Source organism: Plectropomus leopardus, chromosome 10 (genome assembly GCF_008729295.1).
Source record: "Plectropomus leopardus isolate mb chromosome 10, YSFRI_Pleo_2.0, whole genome shotgun sequence".
Taxonomy (NCBI): Eukaryota; Metazoa; Chordata; class Actinopteri; order Perciformes; family Serranidae; genus Plectropomus; species Plectropomus leopardus.
This window is the reverse complement of record NC_056472.1, coordinates 15,534,579-15,559,406: the sequence shown is the minus strand read 5'-3', so window position 1 is coordinate 15,559,406 and position 24,828 is coordinate 15,534,579. Positions and strand designations below refer to the sequence as shown.

Here is a 24,828-nt window from a genome sequence, read left to right as displayed (position 1 = left end):
TTTTTTTTTAACTTCCAAGGATTGGTGTTTCTAGGTTTTGTGGGGTGTTGCTATACATTAATACTCAGTACCAGAAAACCACAATTACACACATCACTGAGGGTGTACTGTGTTGTTAGTCATATCACATGGTGGTTGGATAGTTTAGGCTTTTTTTCTTTTTTTGTTGATCTGGTTTTATTGTCATTTACACTGATTTAATAATGTATTCCGGAGCAGTAGCTGGGATTCTTTGCTTTAATATTCATTCCTGTTAGATCACTACCAATATAATAACTAGCTCTTAAATTGTGGTTGAAAAAATATCCTAGCTTGGATTTTGAACAGATTTGGGAATCAGAATGGCAATATAAATCAGTCCCTCCGGGCTGTTGCGAACAGAACAAGTAGTGTTAACTCAACCAGTTCCATAAATTCTGCGCCAGCTTTCAATTTTGTCCAATCATCGTAACTTTCCCCAAAATTCGCCTAATTGTGGCGGTCACCAGATTTGCTTTCTTGTGTCTGGTTGTGAGGATGCCAACGTGCAACATGAATGGCTTGCATGCACCAACAAAAAATAACATCAGAATTTTCTACATGAGAGCAGTTTAAGCTGTTTTGCAACAGTGTGATGGAACACAAGTGGACGTAATCGACTGACACTTCTCTACCACAAAACAAAAATGCGTAAGCAACAGACAAATCACTATGACAGAGGCTGTTGCATCCAGATCTGTTTCAAGTGTTGAGAGAAGTACGAAACATGCACGTCACAATTTCAGACCATTGCAATGTGCATTGCAATTTTTTGGCAAAGCTGCTGTGAAATCAGATATTTTAGCCCGCACCAATCCCAAAAAAAGCCCACAAAATCCTGGAGGGACTGATAAATGAACCTGACACGCAGAGGATTGACATAATATCCAGGTCTGATTGCATTTTTTTTTTTAAAAAAAAGCTGATAAATCTTGTTCTGCTTTTGCGACTTAACAGAAAAAGAGGGCATTCAACAACCATCCAAAAATGAGGAAGGATTCAGTAAAGTCTGGTTGGATGTATGCAGAACCACAGCAGTGTTTTTTGTCCTGTCTTGTTGTTTAATGGGAAAACACAAAGCATTGCATGAGACTGTTGTAGGCGATCCAGTATGTACTACACTTCATATAGCACTAGACTTCCAGTAGTGGTTTTACATGGATCCATTTCTTAACTGCATTTCACCATTTGGGAGATTCCTTTTGTTCCTCAGTAGGTCACAAACCCTCAAGTCCTACATTTCCCATGGGCCAAAAGGTCCCAAACACCTCAAGGTAATTGGTGACTGTGCGCTGGACAGACATATGATCCATTTTTAAAATCCTTCTCATGGATCCATGCCTTTCTGGTACCAGCCATGCTGTTGTTTTGAGTTGTGAGTGAACTGTATTGCTGAGCAACCTGGATCTGAGCAATAAAGAATATTTGAAAAAAAGAAATGCTGTTTCTCATGTTTACTCTTGTTTTATAAAGCTATTTTTTCCCCTCAGAAATAACAAAAAATGTCACAACACATTTGTAATCTGACACATGAGAAATGCACGTTATAAGAATTTACACATTTGAAGAAACAAAAAGCTGACGTGACATTTTACATCTAAACGCACGAGAAGAAAGAGCTGTAAATAACACTGTGCAGCTTTGGAGCAGTACAGTACAAAAGACACATGGAGCGTGAAAAGAGGCAGCAAAAAGAAGCAATATCAAGGCTTGATTTACCAGAGGCCTCACACTGCTGAATCATCTGCACATTCACTCAGATAAGAATCCAGCTGATTAGATATCATGACATCTGGTCACGTTAATCATGACATGATTCAACTGGTAACTCAAATATTACACAATTTGAAAAACTTTGAGTTCAGAGTTTAAAAACAGTAGAAATTGTCCAACATACTGTATTACAATTTATACTGATTGCAAAATGTGTTCGTCATACAGGAAAAAAACAACTTCAAGTCGTATAATGCTGCAAACATCATTCCATAGAAATAGACTCAGAGTAGATCGGACATTCGCAAAACAACAAGATGGTTTGGGTGAATTTTATTTTGTTTCTGTCAAATTTGAACGAAGTTTGTTACAATAACTTAAAATAGGCCAAAACGGAGTTCTCAAACTTGTGAGTGTGACACACTTAATGGCCTGGCTATACGGTGTGTTATCAGCATAACAAGTAACAATATTTTCTTCTTTACAAGTAAAATGACTACAGAAAGCAGCTCAATGTCCTTTCTATTCATTCTATTTCTATGCATGATTCATATTTAAGTTACAAAGTAAATAATGCAAACAAACCCCCAAAAACAATCATCTGAAAACAACCAGCAACAACAAGCATGAGTAGGCCTTAACCTTAACTGTTCCACAAGTCCATGTTGGAGGTAGAAGTTTGAAACAGAGTCCGTCGAGCATGACAGGCACTTGAAACACTACTCTTGGTATGCGATAATCAGGAGCAAAGTCTCCTGGAAACTCTTTCCTCTCCCCAACTGATTACATTCAAACATCTATGTACATAAACTGTGCCTGCTGTGCTCACAGTTGTGGCACAGAAACACCAACATTTGGTTACACAAAATACTTGGTTTCAAACACCCACCGTGCCAATTTTCTCTCAATCTCCAGAAAAATAAAGCACTCCAGATAAAAGAAACCTTTACGTGTGTGTGTGTGTGTGTGTGTGTGTGTGTGTGTGTGTGGGCAAAGTTTTTCTGAGTCACCACTTTTAAATACATTCAGTCTTGAGGGCAGAGGGCATCAAAGCGCCGGGGAACAAATTAATTCCTGAAACAAATCACTGGACCTTCTTATCTGTGAAGAGCCCGTTCTGCGATGGCATGTCCAGTTTGAGGCGCTTCTGACTGAAGCGGCGGATAAGGGCGCCGGGCACCAGAGCAACGCAAGCGATGGCCAGCAGCTGCAGCAGCCTCTCCCAGGAGAACAAGTCATCCAGTGACGACACCTCAGACAGCATAACGCCCGTCTGAACGCAGATGAAGTTGTACGGCAGAAGGCCTGTGGAAACAGATCAAGAGCAAGACTGTCGTGAGACATTACGTGAAGCTGTATTTGCAGCGTTGAGAGAAATGCTCGATAAACACTTTAAAGCTGAAGGCATTTAATAAAAACGTGTGACAATCTACAATCTGAAGCGTCAACTATCGCTTTGAGACTCAATAACAAATTAAGTCACACATTAAAAATAACAATTAGACAGAGGGATGGATATGGTTGGTCATATTAATCTGCATGCAACAGCCTAAAATTAACAACCGGTACATTTATTAACCTTTTGAAACCTAGGGGGGCATTACTTTTCTTATGGTGCTTTCAGGCACCTTTCACAGATATTCAAACCTTTGAACTCTGAGCAAATTGGGGCAATTTCTTTCAAAAACACGAGAAAAAAAGGCAATGAACAACTTGTTCAGAAAATGTCCACAAATTGCAGGAAATTAGTACATTTAGAAAATTATTTTTAGAAAAGCTAGGAAAAATATCAAGGGCAAAAAGAAAGGAGCTAGTGTAAAACTATATTTATAATTACAAATAATTATAAACTTTAAGCACATTTTCCAAATCATGTTTGCCTTGTTTTCTTTCGTTTGTTTTCATTTTTGAGTAATTTCTTATTTTAGTTGTTTATTGAAGTCCTTTTTCTTTTAGGGTGCTTTGGCAACAAACTCAGGTCTGTGTCCCTGGTTACTACAGTTCATCTTGGCTGGTGTAAAAGCTGTCAGTTGAGTCCTGCTGTGGACCAAACAACCAAACCAAGACCACTTGATGATGTGGCTCTCAGTCCGCTTCACCGAGGACTCTGGTGCAGTTTGCTTGTGGTGTGAAAACAGCGTTTCTAAAACCCCTGCTCGAGGAACACCAGTCCTGCATGTTTGGATCTCTCCCTGCTGCGACACAGCTGATTCAGATGATCAGCCTGTCATCAAGCTGCTTCAGGAGTTCATAAGGAGCCGATCATTTGAATCAGCTGTGTCGCAGCAGGGAGAGATCCAAACATGCAGGACTGGTGTTCCTCGAGGAGAGGTTTGAGAAACGCCGCTCTGGCACGTTACTTTTAGCAGATTTCAAAAGCTAAACTACAAATAACTTTACCTGCTGATCATAAAATATGTCCAGGAGGCAATCTTATTATTGAGCAGTATAAACCTACGTATATGAACTACTCATACTAAATATTCTGCAACCAAGGTAAAATGTTTGCATGTCAGCGCGGGTATTTTTCCTGACTTGATCTGACTCCATGTACTTAGTTCATTAAGTCCATTAAAATGCTTGTGACAGTGATCCCGCAGTAATCAGCCCGAGTAATTCCTGTACAAGATGCCTCCTTTTCGTCCTGTCTCTATCTGCTTGTCATTTCTCGCAGCATGCAGGTGATTTACAGTCTAATAATACTTAAAAATACAGTCATTTCTTTGTGAGCTCTTGTGACGCTAGAAAACTTAAATTTACATGTAAGAAGTGATAAGGTGCCGCAGAAACTTCTGTCGGGTCCTGAAAATACAGCATGACAATCGCCAGAAGTCTCCAATCAACAAGTTACCTTTCAGTCTGCAAAACTTCATGTTTACTTCTCTTGGTTTGTAAAAAGTCAATGTGAACAGGAGCAGAAGCTGGAGCAAAAATCAAGTGAACCAAACTACAGGTGTGAATGCTCTTAGTGTTAACTGTTTATGTGGGGGAGCCCAAAAAATACATGTCTGTGTGTGTCGTCACATTGTTGAGCGACAGCTTTTAACAAGTCAATCAGGTGGTCGTTGCGTGCTTACCAATGAAGACAGAGCAGAAGAAGAAGGTGATGGGGATGTTGACAATCGGGGCAGACATGTTCAGAAACCAGTTGGGAGTCATGGGAAAGAACCTCAAGAAAAGCAGAAAGAAGAACAAACAGTCCTGGTTCTCCTCTACCTGCGAGACAAAGACGAGATGTGAGAATCTATTAGAGGGACAGTGCTTTGTGTCTTTGTTGTGGGTTTAACGTCACACAGTAACCCGTTTCTGTCCCAGCAGTGACTGAAATTCTCCTTTGACCAGGCTTAACAACACACATACTGTAATTCACATTTAAAAGTCACGGTACAGTCACACCAACAAGGAGTGCTGAAAACTTAAAGTGACAAAAGAAGGTTAACCCTTTGAGACCTGACCAAGTTGGTTTGATTTTTTTTTTTGCAAAAACATGGGGAGAAGACACTGCGCAACTTAATAAGACATGTCCCAAAAATGTGGCAAAAATTAGTAAAATGAAAATAACCTAAAAATAAGAAAAAACAAACAAGAAATGACCTGAAAGTGCTGAAAATTATTATTTTTTCTGTAATATAATCTTAAATATATAAATATAACAATTATGAAAATAGTTTCATAATTTCATTTCATTGCTTTTTCTTGTCACCTTTTACTAATTTCTTGCAATTTGTGGGACATTTCTTGTCAGGCTGCTCACTGCCGTCCCCCCCCATGTTTTCCAAAGTGATGGAGGAGGTGAGAGGGCTCCTCTGTGACTGCTGCGCTCCTCCTCTAACTCTCCTCTACCTGACTCTGCTCCCTTGGTGGGTGGAGCCTCGGAGCCTTTAAAAGGCCGTCAGCTCGCTTGTTTCAGATCCTTTTGAGAACAAAGAGCTGGCTGGCCGCATGGATGCCTTATTCCTCAAATTTGATCTGCGTGAATGAACTGTAAGTTTCCTTTTGCTAACTGAATTTGTAGCAGTTTCAGTAGTTTGTATTATTTGCTGTATCGTTAAGTTTGATTAATGGAAAGTTTCCTCTTCGTGCTAAAGTTAACACTGTGATTCTGTTGAGTTGTGAAGCTAAATTGCCTTTGTTGGATTTTTCATTTATTTAAATCAAGAATTATGTCTATATTAATCAGATAACCAGTCAAACTACACTAAAATAACCCTTCACAGAGACACCATTAGTGCCCCTGAGTGAAGATGGACATCCTGACTGCATCAATGTTTTTTCCATCTCTCTGACACTTTCTATGTTTATTGTGTATTTAACGTATTAAAAACAATAAAACCTAACTTTTAGAAAAAAAACTGCACTTAGCTGAAAGATTGGACTGGATCCCCCAGACTTTGCTCATTTGTCCTGGCCGACATACCGTTGAGTTATGTGTATATATAGTCCTGCAAACAGGATCTTAAGTGTAAATTAGTCTCCATCCACTAAATATTTTACTATCAGGGTGACCTTCCTGATCACTAGCAGTTAAACAGTTCAGGTAGAGGAGAGGGCAACAGCTTTGGGGACAGTCCCTTTAGTGCATCTTTTAATCCGCGTAATGACAACAAAAAAGAGGGATCAGACCGTCGGCACAATCATGTCGTGTTCCTTCAAAACTGTGAAAAACCTCCACACGGGCGACATGCTTGGCTCTCTAGTTAGCACGCTGTGCTTGCTCTTCTTCTTTGTTTATTGGCTGTGTAGATGCTGTGGCATTTCAGTCACTAAAAAATGCTTTGTATAATCAGCTCTATTCACTAGCTATAATTTTATTATCAAAATAATGAATACAAATTCCATTATTGTCCCAAAACATATCACGCATCCTTAAGATTTATGTATATGGGCCAATGAGGTGAATCTTTTTCTCTCTATACAGAAGTAATTCACATCTAAAAAAAAAGTTGATTGAGGAGAGTTAGTGCATCAGTGCTTTACAAATTCTAAAATATAATAGGCGGTGTCACAGATTTACCTTTCTCTGTAGCAGGGAGACTTTATCTGGGAAGAGGTTAACAATGTAACGCTTCCCGAAGGCTTGGGACAGGAGGTAGCACATGGTGGAGCCCACAGTGGTGAGCAAACAGGCAAGCAGCAGCCCTTGATATGGTCCAAATATAGCTCCAGCCAAAATGTTCTGCACAATGGGGAAAAAAATGGAGAAGGTTACTAGACACCAATAATACGTTTGGCTCACATCTATTCTTCCTGTAAGAGTAGAGAGATACTCTGAGATCTGACAGTGGTTTTAAGTGACAGACATTGGGTGTCACTTAAAGGGGGGTGTGTGCGGTCGTGGTCTCTGTGCTGCTCACAGTTATGAAGATTTAACTGATGTAAGTGGGGAAGAAAAAAATGTCATAAAAAATCTAAGATTGCTGACACGTGAAAGAATGTCTGGTATCCCTTTGCTGTTTGAGCTGGCTGAATATTTTTATCCTCTACAGAAGAAACTCAAGCTGCACACCACACACAGGACAAGCGCTGTTTCACTCTAAAAGTATGTCTTATGTGCACGCCTGATTTCTGTTCCAAACACCAGATAGGGCAGGTTTTTGGCAAATTTAAATCAGTGTTACATTTCTTTTGTCTAACATGTAGGAGAAATTCTGCAAATGCGTACCCTTGGATATCGATAGTTTTAGTCATATTTGAACACATCCAAGAGATGTGTAGTACAGAGGTCGTTTGAAACGGTTTACTTTACCAGGAAGGAGGATCCGGGAATGGCAAAGGACTGCTTGTAGAGATACGCACTGCAGAAAAGTAGCAGGACATATCCAGTGTGTTCTGTCTTATAAAACTGAAGGAGTTCAGCAAGTTCCCTCAGCTCCTCCAAGTCCGAGGGGAACTTCAACCTGCGAGAGCGTCCATGCGAGTTAGTCACATCATCCACTATGAACAAAAGATGCAATTATCAACAGTATCTCAATATTGACACAGTATATCTGTTAACGGAAAATCATACATCAAACATTCAGTACTTTGAACTGGTATTTGGGACATTTGGTCGGATCTCATAGTTTAACTACAGATAAAACTAGTTGGATAGTTCAGAAATCTATTAGCAGACCAGGAGAAATATCAGCAGTTTATCTGATAATCAATTTAAGTATTTTCTTTTTTTGTTGTTTTTTTAAGCAAAATTCAAATAATTCAGATTGATTTAAAAAAAAGTTTTTATCAACTTAATATTAAATCAATGATTTATTTTTATCAGGAGCAAAATAACTATGATTTACCGTAACAATACTAATTTTGCTTGTTTTATTCAATTTGAAGCTGAAAAATCTCAGTTATTGGCTGCTGATGAGAGGACTAAAGTTATCACTTTGGCCTAACTTGCGATGGGTTCACAGTCACTTTTTAGTACTTTGGTGGCAGTTTCATGCTGTTACAACTCTGCAAAGAAGTCTATTAACCAATTAGTTGATTGACAGAAAATAAACAACTGCTTTGATCATTGAATAATCGTTTTAATAAGTTTTTTTTAGCAGAAGAGCCAAACATTTGCAGATATCATTCTTCTTAAATGTTATAATTTCATACCTCTCTTTCTGTACTAGCCTACATGGTCAAATGAACAGCCATGATTATTGGTTTGATTAAACGAGTCTCCTGTGGAAATTAAAATCAGTATTGTTGCTAATTATTGACATATCCCAGACTGATAATCTCTGCACAAAAAAAAAACACTTTGTGTTCATCAAACAGAAAATAATTCATTTTTTGTGTAAAAAAGGTAAAAAGGTAAAAAAGCTAAACTGGCATTTAGACGGTTAAAATGATAAAAATGAATTCACATTTGCTATACACCATGAGGACTGGAGTTAATGACCAAAAAAAAAAAAAAAAAAGTCATTTTTAATATTTTAAATATGATACAGTGACCTAAAAGGGTCTTAAGAGGACAAAAGTGATTTTTTTTAAAGGAGGACCTGAGGGTTAAAAAAGACATTTTTTCTATTCTTTTCTGACATTTTATATACAAATCGATTAACGTCAATGGTCGAATTTATCAATACTAAAAATCGTGGCAAGTTGCAGCCAATGTGTAAAGCAGCAAATATACGTGACTGTTTATTCATGGGGCTATTTAAAATAATAATAAATATTTATTTATGCAGCACTTTTCAAAATCCCCGTTACAAAGACCGAATTCATACACTATACGTACATTACCACGTTTTCACACACAAAAATTGATTTAAATTAAAAACGATGTAGGTACGTTACAGCGCGACATTTTGAATTCATGTCAGTTAGTTACGTTGTTTCTGCTACGTTTCAGTGGTGATGTGTGTGTGCGCGTGAGAGCGTGTATGAAGGAGGAAACGTTACTTGGTGAGACTGGGATGACGCTAACATGAACCAGCGTCTGTGATAATTACGGTAAATTAAATTTCTCTTTATAATTGTTATAAATTTATATAATCCCGGGGAGCACTTTAAACTGTCAGTCACCTGCCGGGCTCCTCGGAGCTGTCAGCGGGCTGCTCGGACTCTTCATGTCCTCTCTCGGCACTTGGTCGTCGCGGTGCCGCGGGAAGGTACAGGGACAGTGAATACAGGTACAAACTGGCTGCAACAACAACAGCGAGTAGTCCCACAAGTGAGCGCATATTCCTCACTTCAACAGCCGGGACGAGGATTCACCTCCTTGTTGTCAGTGAGCTCCACGGAGAGAGAAACAAAGGCCAACCAACCACCGCCGCTGCTGCTTCTTCTCTGGGCTTCAACGGCTGCTAGCACCCTCGGTGCCGCTTACCGCCATCTTGTGGAGGTAAATCGACTCAGCCGTTAATAAACTGCTCGACGGAATAATAAATAATATTTGATTTGATTCAATTCGAACTGAACATTTCCTAAATCGAGTATCAACAATTTTACATTATTTACAAAAAAAGAGGAAGAAAAACTAAAAAATAGCTATTAGATAACCAAATAAATAGCAGTAACCCCCATAAACACCTGGTGGTTGTCGAACCTCTCAACTATCTTCCTGTGCCTCGTGAAAATCATGTTTTTATCAATTATTTTAAACTGGTTTATGTTATATTTGAATTAAAGGAAGTGAAGCGAAACTGATGAAATTAAACTATTTGCTAAGATATATGTAAACTTGTCATCAGGGGCGTCATAGTGGGGGGAAAAGTGGGACTGACTACCCAGGGCCCAAGTGGGGAGGGGGCCCTTATTGGGCCTGAAATAAAAATTATTTTTTTATTTTCATTTTTTTTTTCTCTTTAAGTAGTGACTGCAATAAGTTAACTAAAATTGTCTGAGTTAATGAACAAACATTCAGAATTCCTTTCTAGAAAAAATGTGGAGTCTCTCTCAGAGGCCCCTCTCACATTTTTCAGGAGTGTAAAACAAAGTTGTTTATTGCTTTTAGTGGGTCATCAGGTAATGCAGGTGTGGTTATAACAATTGTATAGGGTTGGCTTGGGCCGTAGTGATGGGGCCCAATGAGATATGTTTTCATGGGGCCCAGAATTCCTGGCGACGCCCCTGCTTGTCATCATTCACAGTAGCTAAGTGATGCATTTAATATTATCCATTAGCCTATATATACGGTGAAAAAAATCGTAAGTATGATTTTTGTTTTTGCTGTCTAAAATCATGTTTTGTCAAACAGTTGAGCTGGCTTTTATGATAAAAGTAGTGATGCAAAGATAATAAATTTCCATTTTTTATGAAGTAAAAAAAAGATTAATATTCACTGTTATTCATATTTAATGTCATTTCATCATATGTTTAGTGAAAGAAGTTAAATCAGTACATTGTTGTCAAAGTACCGTCATGGTAGGCCTAAATAAGTGTGGAAATAATATTAGTATTGGTAATATTACAAATTCCATGATCATAAAATGTTATGTGTTGGTTTACTTACAAGCAATATAACAGTAAATACTTTGTAACTTTGATTTATCTTTTTTTTCTTGTCTGCTTTACCATATCCATGAACAGCCATCTCAACCGTTTGGTAGAGGCCTATATTTAAAACATAATGTTGTAGCTTATGATGAAAAAAAAAAAAAATCTAATAAATAAATAAAAAAATAAGAATTATATAATAATAATAATAATAATAATAATAATAATAATTATTATTATTATTATTTATTATTATTATAGCCCCAAGGTCATAAAAAATGCAAAGAAATTTTTTTCTATAGCTTTATTTTTTGTGAGGACTTCAAAGGGTTAAGATAGTTCAGTCAACAGCAAGTTAGTTAAATAAGGAAATATAAGCTAAATGTACGCAATTTAGTTTTCTGATCGGCTCCAGGCCAAATGGGGGCGGTACTGCTCAGAGTCGTTGCTATCCAGTTGACACTAGAAAAGGAGGCGACGAAGAAGACTGTGGATTTTTTTTTTTTCCGTCATGGAGTAAAAGTGAGACAAAGGTAATGTTGTCGTGACAGCTGCAGAGAAGTTACAAAGTTCAGTCTGCACACCTAAAAAGAAGTGCGCTAACTTGTACCGTTTGGTCGACAGTTGCCATGGCTAACTTCACTCGTGTTTCGGGGTCTGTTGGGCTGATTACTCTCAGGAACCCGCCGGTCAACGCACTCAGGTGAGCTGCAGTGAGAAACAGGGCTACAGTGCTTTCTGCCATGTGATCCATAATGTTCACACAAGTTGTTTTTCTCTACCTTGTGGGAGTTTACCATGAGTTCATAGGAGGGGGACTTTAATACATTGTGTTATTACTTTGATGCATGTTATGCTGATTTTTTTTAAACTTTTGCTGTTGTGTTTTTAGTCTACTTGTTCTTTCTTGTGAAATTCCGTGTGCTGCTATCTTCTCTAAAAAAAAATAAAATTCTCTATAAAGAAACACACAAACACACACACACACACACACACACAAACACACACGGCTTCAATATGAGGTAATGGCAGGACTTTGTGTGTGTGTGTGTGTGTGTGTGTGTGTGTTTGTGTGTGTGTGTGTGTGTGTTTGTGTGTGTGTTGGGGAGTTTTCTCAAGCAGATTGATCCTACCCCGTGTCCCTATTTAGGTCACCACAGCCCAATTTTACAAAAAAAAGTTTCAAAACATAATGTTTTTCATATTCAAAATAATGCATAGTATTTTGGGAAATCAGGGCTTAAAGGTGTGTGTTGTATCTTAAGCCTAGGTGACAACATTTTGCAGAATAGCTAAAGGTTAAACTTCTGCAATATTGTTCTTCCAGTATCATACAAAAGCATGCACCTTTTTTTCATACAGTGCAGCGGTGAGGCAGGGCGTCGTTGACACGGTGCAGAGAGCAATCAGTGACCCACAGGTGAAGTCTGTGGTCATCTGTGGACAGAATGGAGTCTTCTGTGGGGGTATGGACATGGTATTTCCTTTTCTATTTCCTGTGATTTCACAATGGTGACACAACCCCAAACTGTTAATTTCCATTGTTACTTCCAGATGTAAACTATTGTCAGTGTGGGCATAGAGATTTGACAGAGGTTTATGAAAATCTTTTGAAAAGGCACACCTCCATGACATTGTTTTTACAAACGATGGCTGCGTTTGGTCCCTTACCATACACTTGCCTTCTTCCCCTCAGTGATTGTCGTAATCTAAAATAATCAAGTCTAATCAAGTTATTTTCAGATGATTACTAACAGAAAAAAAATCTTTAGGGCATTTCTTTTGACTACAAATGGTACAAAGCTGTACTGTGAAAGAAAGGCAAATTTCATAGCTTTGAATAATATTACTAGATATATTGTTTATTTTCACTCCAGTTATACGAATATAATTGTGTGACATATTCCTCTGTTAGGCTCCATTTAGGACACAGTAAATAGTAGACCCTAAATAAAATACTTTTTGTCATGTCATGATGGTTCCTGGGATACATTTCAGCCTGGATGCAACCATAGAGGGAAGAAAGGGTTTCGTTTTTAGGTATTTTTAACTACCTGCCCACCAAGATGCTCCTTCCCTTTCAAAAAATACATTCACATGGTCCTGATGAGAGCAGATCAAAAGAACATCATCAAACACCAGAAAGCTCTTGTGTTTCTAAAATAAAAGGTGCTACGTTGTGTTAGTTAATAAAAAAGAACTGTTGAAGAGCATTGATATGAGTCTTCTGTTGTTTGCTGATACCCTCAGAGACATCATCCAACAGCAAACATTTTTATGGAACCAAATGCACTTCATACATTAGATCATTTTCTGTATTTTAGTTTCAACTCTCCCGATAACGTCATCAATATTTTTTTTCTACGACAGGGGCTGACATCAAGGAGTTTGGGACAAACATGACCGGACCTCCTCTAATACCGATGATCCACGCCATAGAGGCTGTAAACAAGCCGGTGGTGGCAGCCATAGAAGGGAGCGCTTTAGGCGGGGGCCTCGAATTGGCACTTGGCTGTCATTACCGAATCGCACACTCTAAAGTTAGTTGATGCTTCAGAACTCTCTCTGTCTCTCATGTCAGTGTCTAACTGATGGTGTTGTTTGTCACAGAATGACTGTTGAATTGTCTTCAGAGCCACCAGATGTAGGTAATAGGCGATCTGAAGGGGTGTGAGGTGTGGTGATGGCCGCTTGTTGGCAAAATGACCAAAATGCACCCCCCTTGTTTCCCTACCATCCCTCTCCATCCCTCCTGCTATGTACCCAGACCTAAAACTAATATATTATTTAGATTTAGGTTTTTAATTTGGTTTAACTGGCACAACATTTGAAGCACGGTTCCATGCATTAAATCCTACTCCACTAATCAAATCTGTCCATTCTGATGAGCATTGCAAGTTGAATGAGGTACAAACATGGGGCTTTTGGGAGAAGTATGCTTTCGAGGCTTTCTGTCAGAAAGCCTTTTCTTGGTTAGGTTTGGAAAAGGAATATGGGTTAGGTTAAAATGGCAAGAATACTGGAAAGCTTTTCCTGCCCTGAAGGCAAACTTTTCCCATGTGAACACATGGTAAAAATGAGACGTGTCCTCACGTCCCTTCTGTTAAAAATTAACAAATTTCTTCCTGAGAGTAGGACCAGTTCACTTTTGGGAGGTCAGTTAAGTAAAACACTACATTGTGAAATTAAAGAATTTTCAATCCCTGAAGCCATGTAATAATTCATGAAAGGTATTTACTAAAGTTGTCTTTGTGAAAATAATGAAGTCCCCCTACTTCTCAATTCCTTTCATTCATCAAACATTGTGTCTTTGTCTCCTTTCAGGCCAGACTGGGGCTTCCAGAGGTGACACTGGGTCTGCTGCCAGCTGCAGGGGGAAGCCAGCGTCTGCCGAGGCTCATCGGGGTCCCGGCTGCATTAAACCTCATCACTACAGGTAGCAAAGAGGGGTTAACCATGCCTGACTATTACAGAGTTGATAACAGAAGTTTAGACAGTTATTAAAGTACCAAACCAGGAAGTATCATTATATATGAAATTTAGGTCTGGCAGTGTTCTGCTTGAGCACACACATTTTTTGTTTTTTTGTTTGTGATTCAAAGTTCACACAGCATGCAGATGTCCCTGCATGTCATAGATATGAAAGTTAATTATAAACATGGACTTGGCAGAGCTGTTGATTGTACGTATACAAAAGTGCAGCAGCTCGTATGCAGAGCACTGGGTGTCCCGGCCCCACTAGGGGTCATCAAAGCTTCTAAAGGGTTTTTGAGGCCTTCTTGATTTTTAAGGGGTGTAAGACAACTTTTTAAAAAATATATACAGTGGGCCTTTGTCTCAGGATTACCTTCATTTCTGTGAAGCAAAGTAAATGAAATCATTTTATACATTCGGATTAAAATTCAAGGTACAGACTTAAAAAAAAACTGATCGTGAAGACCTGAACATAAGCTATATTCACAGATCCCTCGCTCTCTGCTTAACAGACGCATCATGCATTAAAAAAGTATGAAGTTAAAACAACTAAAGAGCTAGCAGAACAATGGTCAAGCACCAGGAAGAAGAAAATCACTGAATTTTCCAAAAAAGAAACCTATTGAATATGTGTGATTTAAAAGAAATAGATAAAATTGTATAATACAGACAGAGGAAGTTATTAAAGTCACTAATAATATCAGGAAAAATAATCTCTGATGATGAAGAAATATTATTTGTAAAATTCATGTGAATCCCTACTGTAGTTTGTGCATTCACTGTTTGGGTTAATTGTACAGTTTATTAGTTGTTGTGTACCATTATTGTTATGCATTGAATAATGTAGGAAATATCCATAATATATGGTATTTTATCAGGGATGTTAGAAAAGGGGTTCCTTAAGAGAAAAGGTTGCAAACCACTCATGTAGAGGCTGGTAGTTAACTCTGACGACCAGCAGAGGTCAGTATGTGTTCAGTTTTACAATGCTCAGTCAGAGAAGCCCTCTATGTGTGTTTCACCGCTCTGTTATAACATTTTCTTAATGAATTAATTTAAGCAAACTGTAATTCTACATCTTTGTCTTTTTTAAATACTTATTTTGGGCAATTTTTATATATAATATCAGAATCTAACAGGGAATTTTGCAGTTATACTGAATGCCTGAACAGCACCATTCCTTATCTAATCACTGAAATGTCATATGTCTGCCAGATAGACTTTTGATGCCCTTCATGTCTCCCACAGGCCGCCATGTGACCGCTGCTGAGGCTCTGCAACTTGGCATTGTGGATCAGGTTACTGATCACAACACTGTGGACGCAGCTGTGAAGTTTGCCCTGAGTGTTTCAGGTGAGGCACAGGAAACAGATAGTACAAGGTCTCCACTGGTGTAAAATCCACTCACTCTTCTCTGGTTTAAAAATGGACTTGGTGAAAGGAAGATAAATTCCTCCCAGAGCAGTTATTTTGGGCAAGTCCGACATGAAGAAGTGTCGACGTGTAGGTTTGTGGAAGTCAAAGGAAGCAGAAAACACGGCAGGCAGATCCTCCACCACAGAAGCCATAAATGTTGCATGGCTCTGTCAGATGTGCTCTGATGTCTTCACTGCTTTTGCTCTATTATTCAGAAGGGCGAAAAGGGACAAACTTTCCTAGAATATTAATAATGGGCCTTCACCAGTTCGAGAGGATGAGGATTTCTCTATGCACGTGAATCAGACTCATTTACCCACTGAATGGATTGCTTAAGTGTGCCATGTCCCTACAGTTTACAGATTTCTCAGTCGCTGTAAAGGGTAACCCGTTCAGACGTGCTACATGCTCCGTTATAATACTGAAAGACAACACTAGTAGGCTCATCTGAAATGGAATTTCAGGAATTTAAGATGAACTTATTGTGCATTTTTCTGACACTATTATACATTCTCCACTGCTGCTCTTGTGCAGAGGATTTTATCTTAAAAAAAATCAAGAGCAGCCTTATATTCCACATATATTTTTATTATTGGATTTGAGAGGAATACTTAGACATTTTGTGAGATTCGTTTTTGTTTGTTTTTTGTTTTAGATTTTTTTTAAATTATTATTTTTGCCTTTATTGATAGGACAGCTGCATTGACAGGGATGGTGGAAGATATGCCAGGGTTTGGAACTTATGTCCATTAAATCCTGATAATGGACACCTACTGAGTAGTTTACCATTTTAAACTAATGTGTTTGTCAGTCTTTATCTAATATGAGTAACCATAGCAACAGGGATGCCGTCAAAGCCTCAATTTATTTCCAGCACTGAGTGTAGTTCGTCAGTGCCTCATCTTGTGAACACCACATAACACCACTATAACACAAAAGCTGAAGAAGTACGCTGCTCCTCTGAACTTACTGTTACTTTTTATCACATCAGAGATCATCTTACATCACATTCGCTCTTCAGTTCCAATTCCAATTTGCTACTTCACTGAATCTTGCCAGCGCAAAGTTAGCTTTCTGGTTGGTTGGAACAATTTTGAAAAAATATGTAAGTGGGATTATTTTTGACTGATATTGCGATTGGGATATGATTTGCGATATCAGATGGAATGGGAATTTTTACATAATTATTCTCATGTTCACTGAAAAACTTTAGGGTGTGTCTTTTGTTGTACCAAACATATATGTTTTCTTAAGTCTGGAGAATATGATGTTAAAGCCGGGACATTTTGCAGCATGACAATATTTAATTTAAAATTTTATTTTGACCACCAAGACTGAAAAATGAAGCCAATGCAAAAGTGCAAAAAACTGCAGTTCATCAAATGTCCACTTGAGGCTGGCTCAAAACAGAGTAAATTCCTGAAGGCCCCGATGTTAAAATACTCAACATTACACCAATAATAAACGTGTTTACAGCCTGGTACAAATAATGGTTTTGGTCTCTATAGTTAATTTCAATATACATTACAGCTGTTTTTTTTTCATAACTCACATTCATTAATGCCCTAAGTTGCGCATATTTAAAGGCGATGTTCCTGGAGTGACAGGCTATCTGTCACAGTGGCTGCGCTCCATTTCTGTACGCCAGTGCACCACACAACACGTAATGGCAGAGGTAGCTGTTTAAATAGAGCGTGATCTGTCAACCAGCGGCAGCAACCGCGCAACTGTCAACTGACAAAACAAACGGCAATGGCGGTCTACAAGACAAAAGCCACGATAGCTTTTCTAGTTGACAAATAATTGCCTACATGGACAGTGATCTTCACAATAGGATTTTATTTAAGCCAGAACAACAGTTGGCTGTTTTATCAATCTCTTTTGACCTGTTTGTGTTGGTATTGGACACGTGGTAGTGGTAATGTATACACCGCTGTCATTGCTCAAATTAAGCAGCGGATCTGGCAGATCTGCCAGCTACGATACCCGTCAAATGGTGTGTTGAGTCCGCCTACTCAGTGCACCAAAGGCATACACCACTGTTGAAATGGTGTTCTTGGCTTCTCTGTCAGATCCACCCCTTGCTCCTCTACAGTGCCAGCCTTTCGCCCAAATATGGTGATTTATTTGGTACAAACAAAAAATGTTTTCTTAAATCTGTAGAGTATAATTTGTAGGCCATCTCTGCAGCACCAAACTATAACATTTTAAATGGTATTTTGACACACATTGTGCCCTTAACAAATATTGTGCCTAGGCCATATTGTGATTTTGATAAACTTTTTCAGCCCCACTCTCTGGCTTGTAGGTGAGTCAAAGGGGTTTATAAACTGAGGAAACTGGAAAGATCTCCCATTGTGAAATCATATCTAAGATTCGTTTTATTTACTGTGAATAAGATGTTCACTGCATTAAAATTTTATGGGATTGTAATGATTGTACAAGGTGTTAGTAAACCCTCAGGTGTTACCTTGGAAACTGAGTTATGGCTTGTGGAAAACTTTAGATTTTGATTGCAAAATGAATGAAAATACAGATGATCTTAATTTTTTTCTTTGGCAGTGATTGTGATATGAGTGGGATAATGCCTGGTGAGGTGGGCATAATCAGGAATTAATGGACTCCTCAGAGAATAGTTCTGGCCTCCCCATGGTCCGTTAATTCCTGATAATGGCCAACTCATTGGGCATTATCCCTTACTTAGTTTAGCTTAGCATAAAGACTTAAAGCAGTGGGAAACACTCTGGTTGGCTGTGTCCACAGCTGCCTATCAGCACCTCTAATGCTCTTAAATTAACACATTAAGTCTTGTTTGTACAAAAGCCCAAGTGTAAAAACAGCAAGTTGGTGGTTTGTTGGGACGTTATGTGCTGGACCATTGTGACCTAATACACATACCACCCACTCTGGTGTGTGGATTTTTGTGTTGGCATTGTCAGACTGCATGAGGGGAAGGTGGATTTTGTTCTTTCTTGTTTTGGCAGAGCCTTGGTTTTACAACAGCCGTTGATTCTTCTGCATGTGAAGAACATGAAAAGATGTTTTCACGACTATACTGTAGGTAGCCAGTTACTTGCTTCAGAGATGTCATCTCCAACTGTTGCTCGTGTACTTGGCAATGACAGCTCACTTAAGACATTTAAGTTAGTATGAAACCTGTTAGTTTGTGCCGAATGTTGCGCCTTTAGCAAACATTCTCACTTCATCTGTGCAAAATGTCAACAGTAAAACAACATTTCACAATCAAAAGATGATTGCAGTCTTGTGCTTTTTTACAAATGCTTTTTTTTTTCTCGGCACAAGACTGCCAAGATGACTTTGAGTGGGTGAGAAAGTGAGTGTTGTTAGTAAAGCTGAGGCTTAGAGTGAGTCAGACAGAGAAGCCAACAGCATACAAGATGGGAGATTTGAGGAGATACGGAGGAAATCTGCAGAGACTTTGACCGATACTCCAGTCTTGAGTTGATTAGCAGCGGTGTTACGTGAAGACAGGAAATGTGTGTCTAAATTTACAAACAAAACATATGAATGTTTGTGACATTGCGATCTGCAGCTGGTGAGTCAGCCAGTGCAGAACAGATATAAAATAGACTACAGTACACATGGTGTATGGGTGTATATTTAGGCAAAAAGCAGTTTATGCACTAAAATTGATGCACGTGTGGGCTCAGATGCACACCCCACACATGCACAGATTCAAGTCCCTGCTGGTGACGAGATTAACTTTTTTACCCCAGTAGTTGCAACATCTGCCCACTACATCTGTCAGGACGACCAGGCTTTCCACTCACTGCACAACAAATCCATCGACACAGCTCAACCATTTACAGATTAACCGCTGCAATAATGCCCTCCTAAAGTACATTGGACTCACATTGCACCACCACACAGAGCACCTCACTGACAATTCAAATTATACTTTTAACTGACCTGAAATGACCTTCACTGTCCATTCTTCCTCTGCGATACAATGATACTGACTTTATTAGAGAAAATATTTAGTTATTGGACTAAGTGCAGATAACAGATCAGATACAGCTGCTGTCCCTTTAAGCTTTGCCATGGTGACCCAGTTTCTGGCCCAGACCCACGGCTGAGTGTAATTCAGTGGAGCTGTGAAGGATTCTGACTACTGTCTCATGTAATCATGTCAAAGGAGACAGGAATGGGAATTAAGATGCTTTTAACAAGGTTTTAGTAGAGTGGCCTTCTTCCTCACTCTCATAGTTTGGAGGATTTAATCACCACAGACAGGAAGTCTTGTGTTGTAAAGTTTTTAGGCCCTAATATTAAATCTTCTCATGTAGTTTCACTTGGAAAATTGCTCCAGTAGTTGTAGCGTTGCTCACAAGACTGAGAATCAGAAAAATTAAATTTCCCACCCTTTGCTCTCAGAATTTTGCTTCTCAGAAATTTACTACATTTTGTCCAGAACAAAATTGTTACTTTTCATTTCGTTTTCAGATCGGTGTTATTAAAGATGAACTGTGGCACTGGAGTCCCTCCAATTATGCTGGGAATGGTCTGTCAAATCACTCTGCTCTTAGAAGCTAGTGGAATATCCAGTGATTGAGTGGCCAATTATATCTTGACTGAGCACTAGATGGCAAATTGGTGCAAGTGGGGAAAAAAGGCAGTACTAAAGGAAACTAGGAAGCCCTTTTCAGTTTAGAAAATAAAATTATGCAGGATTACATGTATATCAGTGTTATTTCAGAATACTTTTTTCATTGATTGAGCAAAAGTCAGACTTTTAAATAAAAAGGTCATGAATGAACTTAACAAATCAGACAGGGCTAAAGTGGTTCCACAAAGGTCAATTCAAGTTCAGGCAATCAGACTGATCTGAAACAGGTTCTGTGCTCGCTACTCTTCAGCAACCTGAGAGGTCAGACACAGAACAAATTATAGCATCATGGAAAACAGCAATGGTTAGGAGAGAGCAGTTGTCTTGGACATTTGAGACATAACACGGCCACACACATAATCAATCAAACTACAATTAACACACAATATCACCCCAGATCCATACACCCCAAGAGTATTGCTGAGCTTCTGTTTCGTTTTGCTCTTCAATTTTGGCGTCACGTGTGGTTGCATGTGACCTCTATTTTGCTCATGTATGATAAGTTAGTAGCTGTACAACTAGACTTGGTAAAGTTAATGTCAGAGTAGATGACGAGTGTTGTGGAAATTGTAGTGTTGCTGTGAGTTTTTGATCGTTTTCTTCCACACTCTGCAAGACACCTCAACCAAGAAACACAGGCCTACACGGTTACAACGTATGAACCAATACATAAACTAATACATTTATAAACGTGGATTTCTTTTAGGGAAATACAGGATAGAGGCATATGGATTTCGATATTACAGTTTTGGTTAATTAAATTGTTTGCAATTGTCCAGTTTACTATTTATTTAGCTATCATCATTCTGTTAGTGTAATTTAGACTAAAACATATTTTATGTAGCTTAAGCTTACACATTAAGTATCATACACCATAGATCAAAGGTCAAGGTCATTGTGACCTTGACTGTCTCACTCTTTTGAACGTGATATCTCAAGAACACCATGAGGGATTTTTTTAACTGTGGCACAAGCTTCCATTTAGCAGGTATAAGGTGGTAATTCAAGGTTGTTGTTATATTATGTATTTAATGTACTAGTTATTCAAGCTGATTTTCTATAAACAATTTCTTTTTAACTGATAGTGGTTAATAAAGGCAGTCTGATGAGGCAGCATGCCAGGAGGTCAGTGATAAAATCATTCACTACTCTGCGCAGTGGAACTCTGGTTAAGCATCAACTGGGGCTTAGCCTGACCCGTACAAGGTTAGTTTTCTAGCATAAGTTGCCATAGTAACTGAGCATAAACTATGGTGAATTTGGCATTACCGTGCCAAATCATCAGAAAATGAGTCAGACACTGAAATAAGCCTGGCTTATTTGATAAACTTGCTTTTTGGACCAGGCCTCAGGACTCATGTTTCTTCCATGTTTCTGTTTTAGGTCAATCAATGGATGCCCGTCGTATCAGCACTTATCCGTGTCCACGCCCGTCTGATATGGATGCTCTTTTTGAGGAGGTGATGCAGCAGGTGCGTCAGAGTGCCCGTGGAGCTATAGCACCAATTGCATGTGTCCAGGCGGTGCGGGCAGCTGCAACCCTGCCGTACGCTCAGGGCATGGAGCGAGAGAAAGAGCTGATGGCCACTCTCTTCACCTCCGGTCAGGCCCGCGCCCTGCAGTACTTCTTCTTTGCTCAGAGAGCCGTTGGCAGGTGGACGATGCCCAGTGGAGCCCGCTGGGATACAAGCAAGCCCAGGCCCATACATAAAGCAGCTGTCCTTGGTATGAGCTTTTAATTTCTATTTGTCTGGGCTTTAAATAAGCACATCAACTCATCAAGCTATCTATGTGGCATCTCCAAATTCACGTTGCCTATGGAAACGAAGCCCTCATTTACAGTTCGGCTGAGTGTAGATGGATGAACTCTCTCTTCCCTGCAGGGAGGATTGGATGTATGACAATCTGGATATGGGAAGCTCAGCAGCTTGTGCATTAAAATTGCAAGCTTTGGAAAAACTTAATGCTCCTAGGCTAAAACTATTTACAGTCTAGGATTGTGTAGAGAGCACAATTTTTTTTTCTTTACTCTTGTATTTACTGTCATTTTCCTGGTCAGAAATGTCTGTGATGTGTGTGAGTGGTTAATATTTCTTTTGTCACCATGTGATTTTGTCTACAAAGGTCTTGGCACCATGGGGAAAGGCATAACAGTGGCCCTCGCTCAGACGGGGTTGTCTGTGGTTGCTGTGGAGACCCAGGAGAAGCAGTTGATGGCAGCAAAGCAGGAAGTATCTGGCATGTTAGCGCGAGTAGCCAAGAGACGTGGGGTGGCTCCTGAGCTTAATCGGATTAGATATAGCCAGAACATTGAGGCTGTGGCAGACGTCGACCTGGTCATTGAGGCTGTGTTTGAAGATATGGCCCTGAAGAAGAAAGTCTTCCGGCAGCTCTCTGCTGTTTGTAAACCCGGCACTTTCCTTTGCACCAACACATCTTCACTAGATGTGGACCAGCTGGCCTCTGAAACCAACAACCCAGAGCTGGTGGTCGGGATGCACTTCTTTGCCCCAGCTCATGTCATGAAGCTGCTGGAGGTGGTGTATGGCCCACGGTCCTCTCCTCAAATCATAGCCACTGCCATGCAATTGGGAAAGAAAATGGGCAAAGCTAGTGTGGCAGTTGGCAACTGTCGGGGCTTTGTGGGTAACCGCATGCTGAAGCCTTACATCAACCAAGCTTTCTTCCTGTTGGAAGAGGGAGCTACACCTGAGTTGGTAGACAGAGCGCTGGAGGAGTTTGGTTTTCCCATGGGTGTATTCAGAGTTTCAGACCTCTCTGGGCTCGACGTGGGCTGGAAAGTCAGGAAGGAAGATGGGCTGGTACTGCCTGGCATGACATCAGGGCCATCAGCAAGAATCCGACAAGGCTGCAGGTACAGCCCCCTGGGAGATCTGCTATGTGAGCAGGGTCGGTTTGGCCAAAAAACAGGGCGGGGTTGGTACTCATATGACAAACCTGGCGGTCGTGTTGCCAAGTCTGACCCCTGGCTGCACAGTTTTCTGGAGGTGTACCGAGCCCGGCACGGCCTGGTGGCACGCAGCATAGACCACCAGGAGGTACTGGAGCGCTGCCTCTACGCCCTGATCAACGAAGGCTTCCGCATTCTGGAGGATGGAATAGCTGCAGGACCGGAAGACATCGATGTCATCTACGTGTTCGGCTACGCCTGGCCCAGGCACCGCGGAGGTCCCATGTTCTATGCCAGCATGGTGGGGCTGGCAAAGGTCCTGGAGAGGCTGGAACACTACCACCAGGCTCACCGTGACATACCCTCCCTGCAGCCCTGTACCCTCCTCAGGAGGCTGGTGGCCAGCGGCAGCCCACCTGTCCACAAGTGGAGGGAAGTCATCAAGAAACTCCACAGCCAGCTTTAAATCTGAAACAAACCAGCTTTAATCACTTTATTATTGAGGATCTTATACTGTGATTCACACCAAATGGACTGTGCATTGAGCTTTACAATAATGCTGATCATCATAATATCCCTGACTGTGGGCCTACACTGATTTACCAGTTAATTAGGTAAACATGCATACAATGCCATGCCATTCAATAGAGAACCCCAGTAATGAGTCCTAAAACCTTTACAGGAGTTAGAGCCAAGGGGTCAGTGGGTTTTTGGTTAGAAGCCTTAAATGAGGTCTGTGGTTAACACTAGCTTAAGAGACTTCCACGTTTTGTTCTACGACATAAAATACATCAGTAAATACCCCACTCTTGAACTTTGAAGCTTCTATGTGTCTTAAAAAAGATGGTTGCTAACAGCTAGCCAACTGAAACTACAGAACATCATCATGCAGAACACATCATTACAGACTCGCAGCGATGGCTAAGCTAGTGGCGACTGCATTTAGGCTTCAAAAATCCTAAATGTGGTGTTCCTTAGTGAAGATTATCTTGTTAAATAAATCTTGTAAAAATCCTAAATGTTTGTTGACCACAGAGCTTACTTTCTACAATAAGCCAAAATTAAATGTAAAGTCCCATAGGCTTTTTGACGAGGAAACCAGGGTGACGCTTCGGGGTTGGCATAAAGAAAAAACATCATCCCTGGGGCTGTCTATGCGACAACCTTAAATCTTTGAAAAGCTTTTAGAGTTTTTGTTGACTCTGTACCAAATATGTTGATTCAAGTTACAATATATTGATTGTATTGTGTCATTTCTAATATTTCTAACATTTTTCCTGTCATTCTCTTGTGTATGTAAATGGGGGGCAGTCAAAGTAATAGAACGCTATAAAGAAAAGATTTCACTGATTGTCCTATATAAGGCTTTTTTAAATTTTGTTATTGATGAATCTTGTTTAATAACTTTTTACTGAATAAAGATATCTGCACATATTATCTGATACCTCAATAATAATCCGTTATATGCTTATGTATTGACTTTTTTGTAATTAATACTTTTATCAACTTCAGCTTTTGTTTAGTTTGTTATTCCAACTCTCAGTATTTTCAGGTAACTGCTTTATGGCATCTCATTTAATTTGTTTATCACCCAGACACCCTTCTCTGGAGCAGAAAGATGAAAACTCTTTTTCATGTCGTGTGTGTGTGTGTGTGTGTGTGTGTGTGTGTGTGTGTGTGTGTGTGTGTGTGTGTGTGTGTGTGTGTGGTTTCTGTTTTTCTGCTGACTCAGCTGCAGCGGTGACAGAGGAGA

At 39.7% G+C, this 24,828-nt stretch overlaps 2 protein-coding genes across 4 annotated transcripts; one reads left to right on the top strand and one right to left on the bottom strand.

The window, feature by feature from the left end:
* Positions 1 to 1,876: 1,876 nt before the first annotated feature.
* On the bottom strand, positions 1,877 to 9,482 carry tmem41aa (transmembrane protein 41aa). The gene is made up of 5 exons (XM_042494148.1): positions 9,235 to 9,482; positions 7,478 to 7,628; positions 6,746 to 6,907; positions 4,809 to 4,947; positions 1,877 to 3,036 (listed from the first exon to the last, which is right to left on the bottom strand). Exons 1-5 carry the CDS (start codon positions 9,390 to 9,392, stop codon positions 2,816 to 2,818), a joined length of 831 nt encoding a protein of 276 aa, XP_042350082.1. The 5' UTR covers positions 9,393 to 9,482; the 3' UTR covers positions 1,877 to 2,815.
* On the top strand, positions 9,466 to 23,852 carry ehhadh (enoyl-CoA, hydratase/3-hydroxyacyl CoA dehydrogenase). 3 transcript variants are annotated; one of them, XM_042494146.1, is made up of 8 exons: positions 9,466 to 9,553; positions 11,272 to 11,350; positions 12,010 to 12,113; positions 13,018 to 13,187; positions 13,972 to 14,083; positions 15,370 to 15,474; positions 21,548 to 21,889; positions 22,289 to 23,852. In XM_042494146.1, exons 2-8 carry the CDS (start codon positions 11,277 to 11,279, stop codon positions 23,539 to 23,541), a joined length of 2,160 nt encoding a protein of 719 aa, XP_042350080.1. In that variant the 5' UTR covers positions 9,466 to 9,553; positions 11,272 to 11,276; the 3' UTR covers positions 23,542 to 23,852. The 3 variants fall into 3 exon arrangements, with proteins under 3 accessions (XP_042350080.1, XP_042350081.1, XP_042350079.1); XM_042494147.1 differs by lacking the exon at positions 9,466 to 9,553 and adding an exon at positions 11,113 to 11,180; XM_042494145.1 differs by lacking the exon at positions 9,466 to 9,553 and having other exon boundaries at positions 11,187 to 11,350.
* The last annotated feature ends 976 nt before the right edge of the window (positions 23,853 to 24,828 follow it).

Bases quoted from the DNA above. Each gene is read 5' to 3' on its own strand.
- ehhadh (XM_042494146.1), top strand. From the start codon at position 11,277: ATGGCTAACTTCACTCGTGTTTCGGGGTCTGTTGGGCTGATTACTCTC. The intron at 11,351-12,009 runs GTGAGCTGCAGT...TTTTTCATACAG, and splicing joins CCGCCGGTCAACGCACTCAG to TGCAGCGGTGAGGCAGGGCG. The intron at 21,890-22,288 runs GTATGAGCTTTT...TTGTCTACAAAG, and splicing joins ACATAAAGCAGCTGTCCTTG to GTCTTGGCACCATGGGGAAA.
- tmem41aa (XM_042494148.1), bottom strand. From the start codon at position 9,392: ATGCGCTCACTTGTGGGACTACTCGCTGTTGTTGTTGCAGCCAGTTTG. The intron at 4,948-6,745 runs GTAAATCTGTGA...TTTGTCTCGCAG, and splicing joins TCTCCCTGCTACAGAGAAAG to GTAGAGGAGAACCAGGACTG. The intron at 3,037-4,808 runs GTAAGCACGCAA...CTGTTTCCACAG, and splicing joins CTTCTGCTCTGTCTTCATTG to GCCTTCTGCCGTACAACTTC.